Source organism: Suricata suricatta, chromosome 13, assembly GCF_006229205.1.
Source record: "Suricata suricatta isolate VVHF042 chromosome 13, meerkat_22Aug2017_6uvM2_HiC, whole genome shotgun sequence".
NCBI lineage: Eukaryota > Metazoa > Chordata > Mammalia > Carnivora > Herpestidae > Suricata > Suricata suricatta.
Window position 1 is genome coordinate 90,152,338 of NC_043712.1, and position 12,263 is coordinate 90,164,600.

Here is a 12,263-nt window from a genome sequence, read left to right on the forward strand (position 1 = left end):
TTAAAAAAAAAAACAGGGTTATTGTTCTGACCAAGGACCCACTGAGACCCTGCACAGTACAGAGCTTCCCTTCCCAGGGTACCTGTCCATCAGTGCAAGAGGGCAAATGAGAAATGTGATATATAAAGTGATTTTAATTCAACTAAAATCTGGATGAGTGAATGTGCAAAGGAGGAGAAGGGTCAAAGAATAGCTGATGCCAGAGACTTCAAGGAAAGAACAATATAGGCAGGAGGGCTATGGTGTTTTGTTCTGAGGTAAAGGGAGAGAATTGTCAATAAAAGAAGAAACAAAAGCAAATTAAAGTGAAATACATTGTTTTAGTTAAAACATAAGTAAACAGACTTTTCCTTAATCTTAGAAGTGGTAGGGCTACTGATTCTTCAAATTCTGATTCCAAGAAAGCTCAGTATGAGTAAGTAGTAAGAACAGGTACAGCGAGCATCCACATTTGCCAAACTCCTCCGGGCCTTTCGCACGTCTTCCCTGTGTGGTAGACACTATTAGAGTCAACAACTGGCCCGACGCTCAAAGCGGCAGAGCAGGGTTCAGCTCAGAGTGTAGTGGCTCCAGGACCTGAGTCCTAACCCTGAAGCCCACAGTTCAAATCCGTTTTTAAAGTAATGTGTTAATATTTCCAGGTTTCCAACCTAAAGCAAAGTACTAGTCTTACCTACTTGTGAGTGCTCTTTCATGTTTTCTTTAATGGATAAATTAGTTGTCAGAAAAAGTCTGCACTTAAAATTGATGGGTCATTTCTCAAGTAGGTGGTTTAATAATTTTATTTATAGATAATAAAAAGGATGATCTGTATTCAAGTTCTTGTCCAAATTAAGCAAGAATTATTCTGCATGCATGCATGCCCACGTGTGTATAGGAAAAGCACGCTGTACTTACTAATACCAAAGAGCAGCTTGACAAAACTTTAAAGATATCTATCTTGGTTTTGATTTTTTTTCCCTAATTCTTAAAAACATCAGCCAAAAGTTTCTGTGTGTGCCCGTGCTAAGCTACTATGCTAAGCACTGCTTGATGATTTAATTCATTTAAATATCAGGATGACAGTTGACCAGCAGATCCTGGACTATAGGAACTTGACATTTAATCCCCTGGAAGAGCATCCTGGAAGAGGGTCTACACGCCTTCTCCTTCATCAGAGTTGATGGCCACGTCTAGAGTGAGAAGCAGCCATCTGTAGGGGACCTGCTGTGGCCATGCCCTGCGCTGGCTTCTACTGTGACGTTAAAGTCAGACAAGATCGTGGCCTGCCTGCTTTAGAGACACCCTCTTCACAGTGATCATTCAGGGTGTACACTCGGACATGTGGCCTGCTTAGTCTGGGACACTGCTAAAGATGTCTAATTTTGCAATATAAAACATGCTAAAGAAAGAAGCTTCAAGAAGTTTCAAGCCAGATACTGGGCCATCAGACCAACTGGTCTTAATGAAGAAAATTACTGCAATGACTAAACATGCTCCTATTAACCAGCGCCATAACTAGACTTCATCTGCCAGTTCAAACCAAGGCGTTGTCAGTCTAGTGTTGCATTTTTGACAAAGTTGTAGCTAAAACAAATGTGACGGTTAGTTTTAGGAGTCACCTTGGCTAGGCTATGACACCATTATTTAATCAAGGGCTAGTGTGTGGTGTTTCTGTGAAAATACTATGTAGCTCTGGTTAACACCTACAACAGCTGGCTCTAATGTAAAGGGTATTACCCTTAATAATACGGGGGGAGGGGCGAGGCTAGTCCAATCAGTTGGAAGCCTTAAGAAACCTGAAGTTTCCAGAAGAGTTCTGCATCAGAAACTCCTTCCTGAGTTTAGTTGGACCTACACTATTTCAGACTTCTCAAACCCACAGTCATGTGAATCTGTTTCCTAAAATAAATCCCTTGGGCCATCTAGGTAGATCAGTCAATTGAAAGTCCAACTCTTGATTTTGGCTCAGTTTATGATCTCACAGCTATGGGCTCCATGATGAGTGTAGAGCCTGCTTGAGATTCTTTCTCTGTCTGTCTCTCTCTTTCCCTGTGCCCCTGCCACACTCTCTAAAACAAAACAAAACAAAAAATATATTAAAATATAGGGGCGCCTGGGTGGCTCAGTCAGTTGAGCGTCCAGCTTCGGCTCAGGTCACGATCTCGCAGTTTGCAGGTTCGGGCCCCAAATCGGGCTCTGTGCTGACAGCTCAGACCCTGGAGCCTGCTTCCAATTCTGTGTCTCCTTCTCTCTCTGCCCCTCCCCCCATCCATGTTCTGTCTCTCTCTGACTCTCAATAATAAATAAGTGCTAAACATTTTTTAAAAAATTATAAATATATATAATTCATCTCTTAATAATAGCAAAATGAAAACAGCAAAAACTAGTATTTATTTACACTGTAATTTAAAACCTTAAGAAACAAAGTGTTTTATTTCCTTATAAAATGACTTACCAAGAGTCATTTTAACAGTGCTTGCCTTCTTCCTAATCCACGTAACGTGATGTGCAGTATCTTCACACCGGCAAACTGCCATATACCTTTTTCTAAATTCAGATCAATTTCCAACATTCTATCCTTTGTGTTTTCAATGTCATGAAATATCATCTCTGTGAGTCCCTTTAACATGAAGCATTTTGCTGATATCACCTCCACTGTGAAAGGACACTTTCATCCTGTTCACACCATTCTTCTCATTTATGCTGACAAGTGTATCTTTACTAAATCTTTTTGGTTGTGTGCCCCTGCCGGCTTGTTTCTTCTAGAATTCTGCAGAGGTTTTATCCAGTTATCACCTGATTCTAGCATTATCAGTAATTACTTTTTCACTGCTCTTCCAGCCTCGTTGGCCAATTCATTTACATGGATCCGTTCTATAAACTGTCATGTGGGTTTATCACTGGAGACAAGGATGCAACACAAGCACATGCTTTGCTGTCTCTGCACAGACTTGGACCAGACAGCGCCATTCTGAAACGCCACGACCGGTCCCTGATGATGATGTTCATCTGTTGCTGCGCCCTGGGGACTGAGGAGCCAGGGGCAATTCATGAGGTAAGCAGTGACTCCCAGAGATTGGACCACGGCAATGGGCTGCTATTTTTTAACTGAACTTCAATAAATGAAATTTGTGCATACTGGAATGTGTAAAAGAGGGCTGCCTAGATTTCATATAGTTTCTAATGTCATGAAGAAATTATTATGGCATAATTCGTGACTGCTGATACAAGAACAAAGATAAATAGTTACAGTCTCCATGTGAGCTGGATCTTGACTATTGAAAAATGCATAGAAAAAAACTGGAAAGAAATGTTAAGTCAATAATATTTACCTAGCACCTATCATTTGCCAAGAACTGTTCTAGCCTCTGGGGACAGGAGTAGACAAAAATTCATGCTTTCCAGAAGCTTCCAGTCTAAAAGTGGAAGGTTGAGAAGCACAAATAATAATAAGATAAAGCACAATATACAGCATGTCACTGGTGAGATTATAATGCTTTTGGAGAAAAACAAAGCAGAGAAGGGGGACTGGAAGTGATGAGAATAGGTTACATCATTCAATACAACAGTTACTAAAGGTTTCACTAAAAAAATGACACCTGAGGGGAGGGGCGCCTGGGTGGCTCAGTCAGTTAAGCCTCCGACTTCAGCTCAGGTCATGGTCTCAGTTCATGAGTTTGAGCTCCATGTCGGGCTCTGTGCTGACAGTTCAGAGCCTGGAGCCTGGTTCGAATTCTGTGACTCCCTCTCTCTCCGTCCTTCCCCTGCTCACATGCTCGCTCTTTCAAAAATAAACAAACGTTAAAAAAAAAAAAAAGACACCTGGATGAAGAACTAAGGTTACAGAGTAAGGCCAGTATCTGGGAGAAAAAGTCAGGCAGAAAAAACAGAACCTGCAGAGTGCTCAAGCAAACACAGGCTAAGGAAGCGATGGCTGGAGCAAGGTCAGTAGGAATGCAGAGACCAGGGGTGATGTCATAGAAGAAAGTGAAGTGGGCAGGGGACTGGTGAGGAATGCCGCAAGCTGGTTTATGTTTTATCAGGACCTCTACTGAAACCAGGGTGTGTTTTCATTACAGATCTACTTTGAAAGCAGAAACAAAGACTCTGTTGATGGAATGAATTTGGGAAGAGAAAGGAGTCCAGATGACTCCAGGGATTTTGAGATGAGCAAGACTGGCATGACCAGTAATTGAAATGAGGAAGGCTTGTGAGCAGGTCAGGCTTGATGGGAAGACCAGGAACTTAGTTTGTGGCATGTTAGCCTTTTTGTTTTTAATGTTTATTTTCGAGAGAGAGAGCATGAGCAGGAGAGGGGTAGAAACAGAGAGAGGGAGACACAGAATCTGAAGGAGGCTGCAGGCTATGGAGATCATGACCTGAGTCCAAGTCATACGCTTAACTGACTGAGTCACCCAAGTGTCTCTCCTCTTGTATCCTTTATTGGTAGTCACCCCAAATATAAGCCTTCTCACCCATGCATCACTGTAATAAACTTACAAAGTACAAATTAACTGCAGAAAATCTATGAAGAATATAAAGAAGAAAACTAAAACGTATCCATACACATCCTTTCAAACTTCAGGTGACTCCTTTTTTAATCATGTCTTCCCCCTGCTTATACACATGCATTTTGGAAAAAACCAAAGCAAAACCATCCTGTAGCTCTATATCCTTTTTGTGTCACACATCACATGGCAGTCTTCAGAAACGTGTTCTTTATGCGTGTGCCACAAAGTACTTATTCTTCTAATTTTAAGCCATTTTAATGGCTTCCATGTTTACTATTACAAACAACTCTTTACCCAAATCTCTGATTAACTCTATTGATTAGAACAATTTTCTAGAAATGGAATTGCTTTGTTAAAATTAGTGAATATTCTTAAGGTTCTTAAAACACTGCCTTCTAGGAAAGTTATACCAGTTTACTCTCTCATTAGTCGTGTACAGGGCCCCACTCGACCACAAACGAAACTAGCTACTGTCAGTTTAAACTTTTCTTCCAATGCTTATGTGAAAATATCATCTCATTACATTTGGGATTCACTGCTTACTAGTGACAAGCCTACTGTTACACTGACATCTTGTGTGAACTGGCAGCTTGTGTCCTTCCTTGCCCTTCTGGGACATCAGTCACTTTCCTGTGGTTTTACCTCGAGGGCACTTTTATGTCAGCCTCCTTCTACTATACATATTGCAAATAACATTTTGTCATTCATCTTTTCATTTTTAGGATGGTGGTGTAGACTTACCAAAGTTAAGATACTGATGTAAATGACTTGATCTTTTCCTTTATATATTCTTTTTCTAAGAAAAGAAAGTCTTTTCCCAAATGGGTAAGAAAATGATCACCACGATTTCCTTCTAATAGTTTTTGTTTTTTACACATTTCTCTTTGTAACATTTATTATTCAGCACTCAAAGGTATTGTGCTAACAGCTTTACATGTACTAGCTCATTTAATCTGTGTAATCACCCTGTTAGATGGTCTTTTATGTTTCTCATTTCATGAATAATGAGACTGAGGTCAGAGAGGCTAAATCACAGGTACCAAGTGCAGAACAGAGATTTAAAGCTAGACAATCTGAGGCCACATTCTTGCACTGTACTCACATAAGCATTATGCTATCCAATTCGAGCTGCTCTGCGGAAGGTACTGTCATTATGGCCATACCGCACATGATAACCAATCATTAAAGTCCTAACAGAAGCTCAATAAGGTGAAGGAAGTTCACTACTTATCGAAGTTGCATAAGCCCTTGTCTAAGCCCCTGAAATCAATCCAAATACCTTTTATTTTTTTAGAATAACATTGTTAGTATCTCTAGGTCAAAGTGCAGCATACCACTTGGCTTCAGAATATACACCTAGTAGATTGTACTCTGCAGAACCGGACTAAAACACATTTTAGTAGCTAGTCCACAAGACAATAGATTATAGAGTAACTTCCCCAAGAATCTGCTGTAAGGATAAATTCATGTTGTATTTTTATCAATGCTTCCTCTCATTTAGTTTTTATTTTGATCTATGCTGATCTAAAACTGATACTTAAAGGCCCACATGCCAGATTTCTTAAGTTCATTTATTTTTGAGAGAGAGAGAGAGAGAGAGAGAGAGAGAAAGCCAGCACAAGCAGGGGAGGGACAGAGAGAAAGGGAGAGTCCCAAGCAGGCTCCACACTGTCAGTAAGGAGCCCAATGTGGGGCTCGACACAAACCATGAGAGCATGACCTGAGCCAAAATCAAGACTCTGACTTAGCCACCCAGGCATCACCACATGCCAGGTTCCTGGTAATACTCCTCTTCTCAATGAGGGCTAAAAACTTCTTGCTTCAACCTTTATTTAAGACACCATTTTACTTCTGTTATTATTCTAAGTGCTCTCAAATTCTTTTTGAAAATAGGCAAAGAATAAATTGTATTTACTACAAATAATGCTGCTCAAAGGGTAAATTCAGCATATTATTAGGGCATAATTTTCAGTGTGTTACTCAGCTCACAGAGGACTACCATCTAAGATTGGAAGGAATTAGGCACTATACCTTTATATTATCCTGTGAAGTGGGACTCGAATATAACATTATGCTTTAACCTCTTATATGTAAGCTTTTCTGATAAATCACATTAAAATTTAAACCATGAATTAAGGGTTAAGTGGTTGAGAACTCAGTTGCGACTAGAATACCAGCTTGACAAAACTCTATAGCTGACTAAATGTTGATACTGCCTTCTTCCTCAATATCAAAATCTGTCTCAAAGGAATATAAAAACACTTACCCATTTTGTTCTGTTGACAGGCAGGGCAATTAAATGCTCACAAAATTAAACTCTCTAGAAAGTGCTGTGTACATGTTAATAAAAATGAACGTTTGCCAGGAAACCATTCAATGACTTATGCGCTTGGATTGTATTTCACTTTAACATTGATAATCCAGTTAAAAGTTTAGTTTTAGTGTCACAGACTAGGAGCCTGGAATTCTCTCATGTCTAGCAAGAAAGCAGATGCAGAATTGAATACGAGAGGCTAATGTCCAGGAGGAGACAAGAGCCCCAAACCGGGGTTTCATCTCTGTATTTTTCCCTCCTCTAATTAGCATATATATTTTTAATTGGCTTTTGTTGCCTCTCTCAATTGGATTTTTCTTTTCACTGATTTTTTTTCTTTTATTTTTTTAAATAGTTTATTGTCAAATTGGTTTCCATAGAACACTGAGTGCTCTTCCCCACAAGTGCCCTCCTCCATTACCACCACCTCCCTTCCCCCACCTTCAACCCTTGGTTTGTTTTCAGTATTCAATAGTCTCCCAGGTTTTGTGTCCCTCTCTTCTCCCCAACTCTCCTTCTCCCTCCCCTCCCCATGGTCCTCCATTAGGTTTCTCCTGTTCTCCTGTTAGACCTATGAGTGCAAACATATGGTATCCTCTCTGTATTTATTGAACTCTCAAGATCTTACACACATGGTGAATGTGGAAAAAAAGGCAATCAGATAGTAATCATTAACTTTCTTAAAGAGCAAAGGGTCTGGGAGGCAAGTGGAGTTTGTGATCAAAGTACAACACTATATTGGCATCAGATGGAAAGTAATTTCCTTGCAGGTGATAGAACAAGTTACTCGTGATCCCATTACAATATCTTGCTAGCTAACCTCAGGGACCATGGGGGGTGGCTTTCCGCCCTAGGCTTTTCTCTAACCCATTTATGGAAGCAGACCCGTTTTCTCTAACCCATTTACTTCCCCACACTTTAGGTCTCCAGGACAAATAGTGATTATTTCCCTATATCCCATCTAAACTTCCAGGGTTAAACTACTAAGGATTCCTGCCGTTGGTTCCTTGTGAACCACACAAAAACTGTTCTTACCTTTACACCTTGAATGAGACCATTCATGAGGAATGTGTGTTGAGGAAATGTTTCATGTAGAACCTACAAAAAAGGAAACATCAAGACATTCTAAAAACCAAATTAAAGGTAAAGATTTTTGCCTCTGTTAATGTTATATTAGGTTATGTAAATAAGATGAACCCTGGAATGAAAACCTTTTAAGTATCAGTGAAATATGGAAAATACCCTAAAAACATGAAATCGTAATAAATAATGAGGTAGAAATCTAAATAAGACCAGAGCTTACATCCCAGCACTCAGGTGCTTTTCTTACAAAGCCTTCAGTGGCAAACATAAATTGTTAATTGGCTACACCCTTCACCACGAACAATTTTAAGCATTACACACACACACACACACACACACACACACACACTTACACAGAGCTGTTTTTCTGTACTTCTACCTAAAATTCCACTGATATTAGAAAAAAAAAGATCTTTGAAAAAGCACATTTTCCAGAAATCAGATTGGGGGGCCGGGGAACAGGACTGGAGGAGGAGGAGGAAAAACATCCATGATTGAACAGGTTACAAAATAAGCTCCTGGTGTCTTGTTCTTAAAGCTACTGACCTCCACATCTGTGCCCAACATAAGAATCAAAAAGCACAGTCCTCAGGTGCCCATGGGTTAAGCGTCTGACTTTGGCTCAGGTCATGATCTCATGATTCATGAGTTCTAGCCCTGCATTGGGCTCTGTGCTGACAGTGTGGAGCCTGCCTGAGATTCTCTCTCCCTTTCTCTGCTCCTTCTCCACTTGCCTGCTCTCTCTCTCTCTCTCAAAATAAGTAAAATTTTTTTAAAAAGGGGGGAGGGTGCCTGGGTGGCTCAGTCAGTTAAGCACCTAACTCTTGGTTTCAGCTCAGATCATGACCTCACAGTTCGTAAATGTGAGACCCACATCAGGCTCTGTGCTGTCAGGTAAAGCCTGCTTGGGATCCTCTGCCCCTCCCCCTCCCCCTCCCCTACTCACTCGCTCTCTCTCAAACATAACATTTAAAAAAATAAAAATAAAATTTAAAAACACAGAAAACAAAGTTCTCTGAACTGGGACTTCTACAGGGGGTACCTGCAGAACCGAATGGCTAAGATTAAAAATGACAGCACCCCAGGCCTCCTATGGCTGCCTGGGGTAGTGCTAAGCCCTACAATCACATAATAAACCACTTCATCACAATAGAGGGATCTCTGAACAGCCACACTGTCAAAAATCAAGAGCTCCTATAAGCAATGCTTGCATTCAATTCTGAGGAATAGGGCTTTCCACGTGGGTTGGACAATGATACTCCAGCTACCAGAGGTATCCAGGCCACAGGTGGCAAACTGGCAAAGTGATGCTCTTTGTGATTTGTATTTGTGTTTCTCAAAGTGATGTGGTTGTCAATGTGTAAACTTCATTAAATTTCACCAGACTCCCTAGGATTTTCTAGCATGTCGCAGGAAACCAGAAGATTTCAAAACATGGGGCTTGAATTGACACATCACTGATTAAATGAGTAAGCAGACAGCAGCTTACTGAAGGAGCCTATCTTCCAACTGTAATGTTCTGACCCCACTTGACATTTATGTTACTTGCCTAGTCCCAGAAGACATTTGTTTTCACAATCTCTGATCTACCCTCTCATTTGTAACGATAAGCATATATAAAATTCAACAAAAATTTGAAAACCTCTGCAAAGCACAAAGAAGAACACAAATAGGAAAAAATAATCTACCTCACTGTTAAATAACCAAATTATGGTAGGAAAGAGAAGAAAATTTTTAAATAAGTGCAAGTGTCCTCCAAGACATTCAAGAAAATGCTACATGTATTAAAAACAATGTGTTGCACAGGGACCTATGCAAACTAAGCAAATAAGAAAAATCTTTAAGAACTGATTACAGGAGAAAGCACAGGAATCAGAAAAAAAGAAGAAAAGCATCAGAATGGATAAATATCAGGGTAAATACAGACTGAATAAAATATTAACAATGTACTGTAATGCTTAAAAACTACAGAATTTAGCTGTAAAACAATAACATAAAAAGTAGAGGAGAAACACATCTCTCTTGAAGGATAACAGAACAGGTAGACAAAAGACATCAGTGAGTACTTAAAAGGCATCAAACATAATGAACACATTTAACACACATCATATAGAGAACAGAAATATTAGAAAAAAGAAGAAACTAAATGGTAATAAAGACACAACATATCAAACTCATGAGTATAAGCACATCAGTGCTTAAAGACCAATTTAAAGTTTTAAATATATAAAACTGAAAACCAACAAAGAACTGAAATCAGTGTTCTAAGCTTCCACACGAAGAACCTAGAAACCTCTCCCAGCTCTGCTTAATCATACTCAGTGTGTGGTTGGTATATTTTTAAAGAGAGAGAGAGGAAGGCCCTCCTAATGAACGACAGACCAGCCCCAAGTGGTCTCTCTGTTCCTCAGAGTGCAACAGTTTCTATCTGCACCTGGGGTGTTGTGTCACAAGCCATCAACCCACTGCTGTTGTTTTCCCTTTTCCAGTCAAGGCCACTTTTGATGCCGGTTCCAAGACCTACAGCTCTCTCACCCCTGACCTTTGGAAAAAGACTGTGTTTACCAAGCCTCCCTATCAGGAATTCACTGACCATCTCATAAAGACCGACACCAGAGTCGCCATGCAGAGGACCCAGACTCCAGCTGTGGCCACCCCATACATAGTTTTGTACAAGAAAAATAAAGTGAGTTACAGCTTATAAATAAAATAAAATAAAATAAAATAAAATAAAATAAAATAAAATAAAATAACCTAGAAAAAGAACAGCAAATCCCACCCAAAGAAATAATGAAATAAGGTAATAAAAGAACAGAAATCAATGAAATGAAATCTAAACATTCAATAATGAAAATCAACAAAAGTAAAAGTAACTCCTCTGAAAAAATTAGAATTGATAATTCTTGAACTATTGGGACTACACCAAAATAAAAAGCTTGTGCACAGTGAAGGAAACCACAACAAATGACAAGATAATGTGAGGAATGTGAGAAGATAGCTGCAAAAGACGTATCAGTAAGGGTATGTTAATACTCAAATTACTGAAAGAACTTACACAACTCAGCACCAAAAAACAGAAGAATAAAAAACCAAAACAAACCCACAATTAATCCATTAAAATGGGCAGAAGACCTGAAGAGACATTTTTTCCAGAGAAGACATGAAAATAGCCAGTGGACACATGCAAAGATGCTCAACATCACTAATCATTGGGAAATGCAAATCAAAAGTACAATGAGATACCATTTCACACCTGTGAGATGAATGGCTAGTATCAAAAAGCCAAGAAATAACAAGTGTTGGTAAGGACGTGGAGAAAAAGGAACCCCTCATGTAATGTTTGTGGGGCTGTATCCTCGTGGAGCCACTATGGAAAAGCATTGGAGGATCCTCAAAAATTAAATATAGAATTACCATATGAACCAGTAATTCTACTCCTGGGTATTTACCTAAAGAAAACAAAAAACTAATTGAAAAAGATATATGCACTCCTATGTTGACTGAAGCATTATTTTTAATAATCAAGATATGGAGGCAACTTAAGTTTCCATTAATAGATGAATGGATAAACAAGATGTGGTATATATACACAAAGTGGAATATTACTTACCAGTTATAAAATAAAGAAGTCCCAGCATTTTGTTAAGAGAAATAAGTCAGACAAAGACAAATATCATATGATCGAACTTATATATGGGAACAAGCAAAACAAACTCATAGATACAGAGAACAGACTGTAGCTGCCAGAGACAGAGGATGGAAGGTGAAATGAATGAAGGAGATCAAAAGGTAAAAGGTTCCAGTTATAAAATAAATATATATCGAACTGAGTGGGATTTATGCAAAGGTAGCCTAATTTTCAAAAATCAATATGACTAACCTAAGCAAAATCAGAAAAGAGTGAATTTTCTTTCACTGATAAAGAGTATTTACAAAAACAAATCTACAGCAAATATCACATTTAGTGGTGAACTTTAGGTCACTTCCCACCAGAGAGCATCTAGAAGATAAAGCTGTCCACTACCATGACTGCTTCTGTTCAATGCTGTACTGGATGTCACAGTAAGACAATAAGAAAAAAAAAAAGGACTGGAAGGGGTTGTCACTATTCACAAATATATAAATGTGTATATAAAAATCTACATATAAACACTTAGGATTAATGAGTGAATTTAGCAAAATCACTAGACACAAGGTGAAAACACAAATTGTTTTATATACCAATGTAATAGAAAATTAAATCTTTAAAACAATACCATTTATAATAGCATCAAAAACCATCAAATACCTAGGAATAAATCTAGTGAAAAATCTCTACATCAAGAAATAGAATATATTATTCAGACAGATTTTAAAAACTAGATATAAAGAGG

The 12,263-nt window shown here is 38.9% G+C and overlaps 1 protein-coding gene and 1 non-coding gene across 2 annotated transcripts in view; one reads left to right on the top strand and one right to left on the bottom strand.

Moving 5' to 3' along the window:
• MFSD14B (major facilitator superfamily domain containing 14B) overlaps positions 1 to 12,263 on the bottom strand; it is a 62,790-nt gene that overhangs the window by 23,280 nt on the left and 27,247 nt on the right. Inside the window, exon 5 of the mRNA XM_029919705.1 lies at positions 7,843 to 7,905. Coding sequence (XP_029775565.1) covers positions 7,843 to 7,905 — 63 coding nt within the window. The remainder of the gene's footprint in view (positions 1 to 7,842; positions 7,906 to 12,263) is intronic.
• Positions 10,183 to 10,313, top strand: LOC115277171. Its single transcript, XR_003902276.1, has one exon. It is a non-coding gene; the product is annotated as a small nucleolar RNA SNORA64/SNORA10 family (small nucleolar RNA).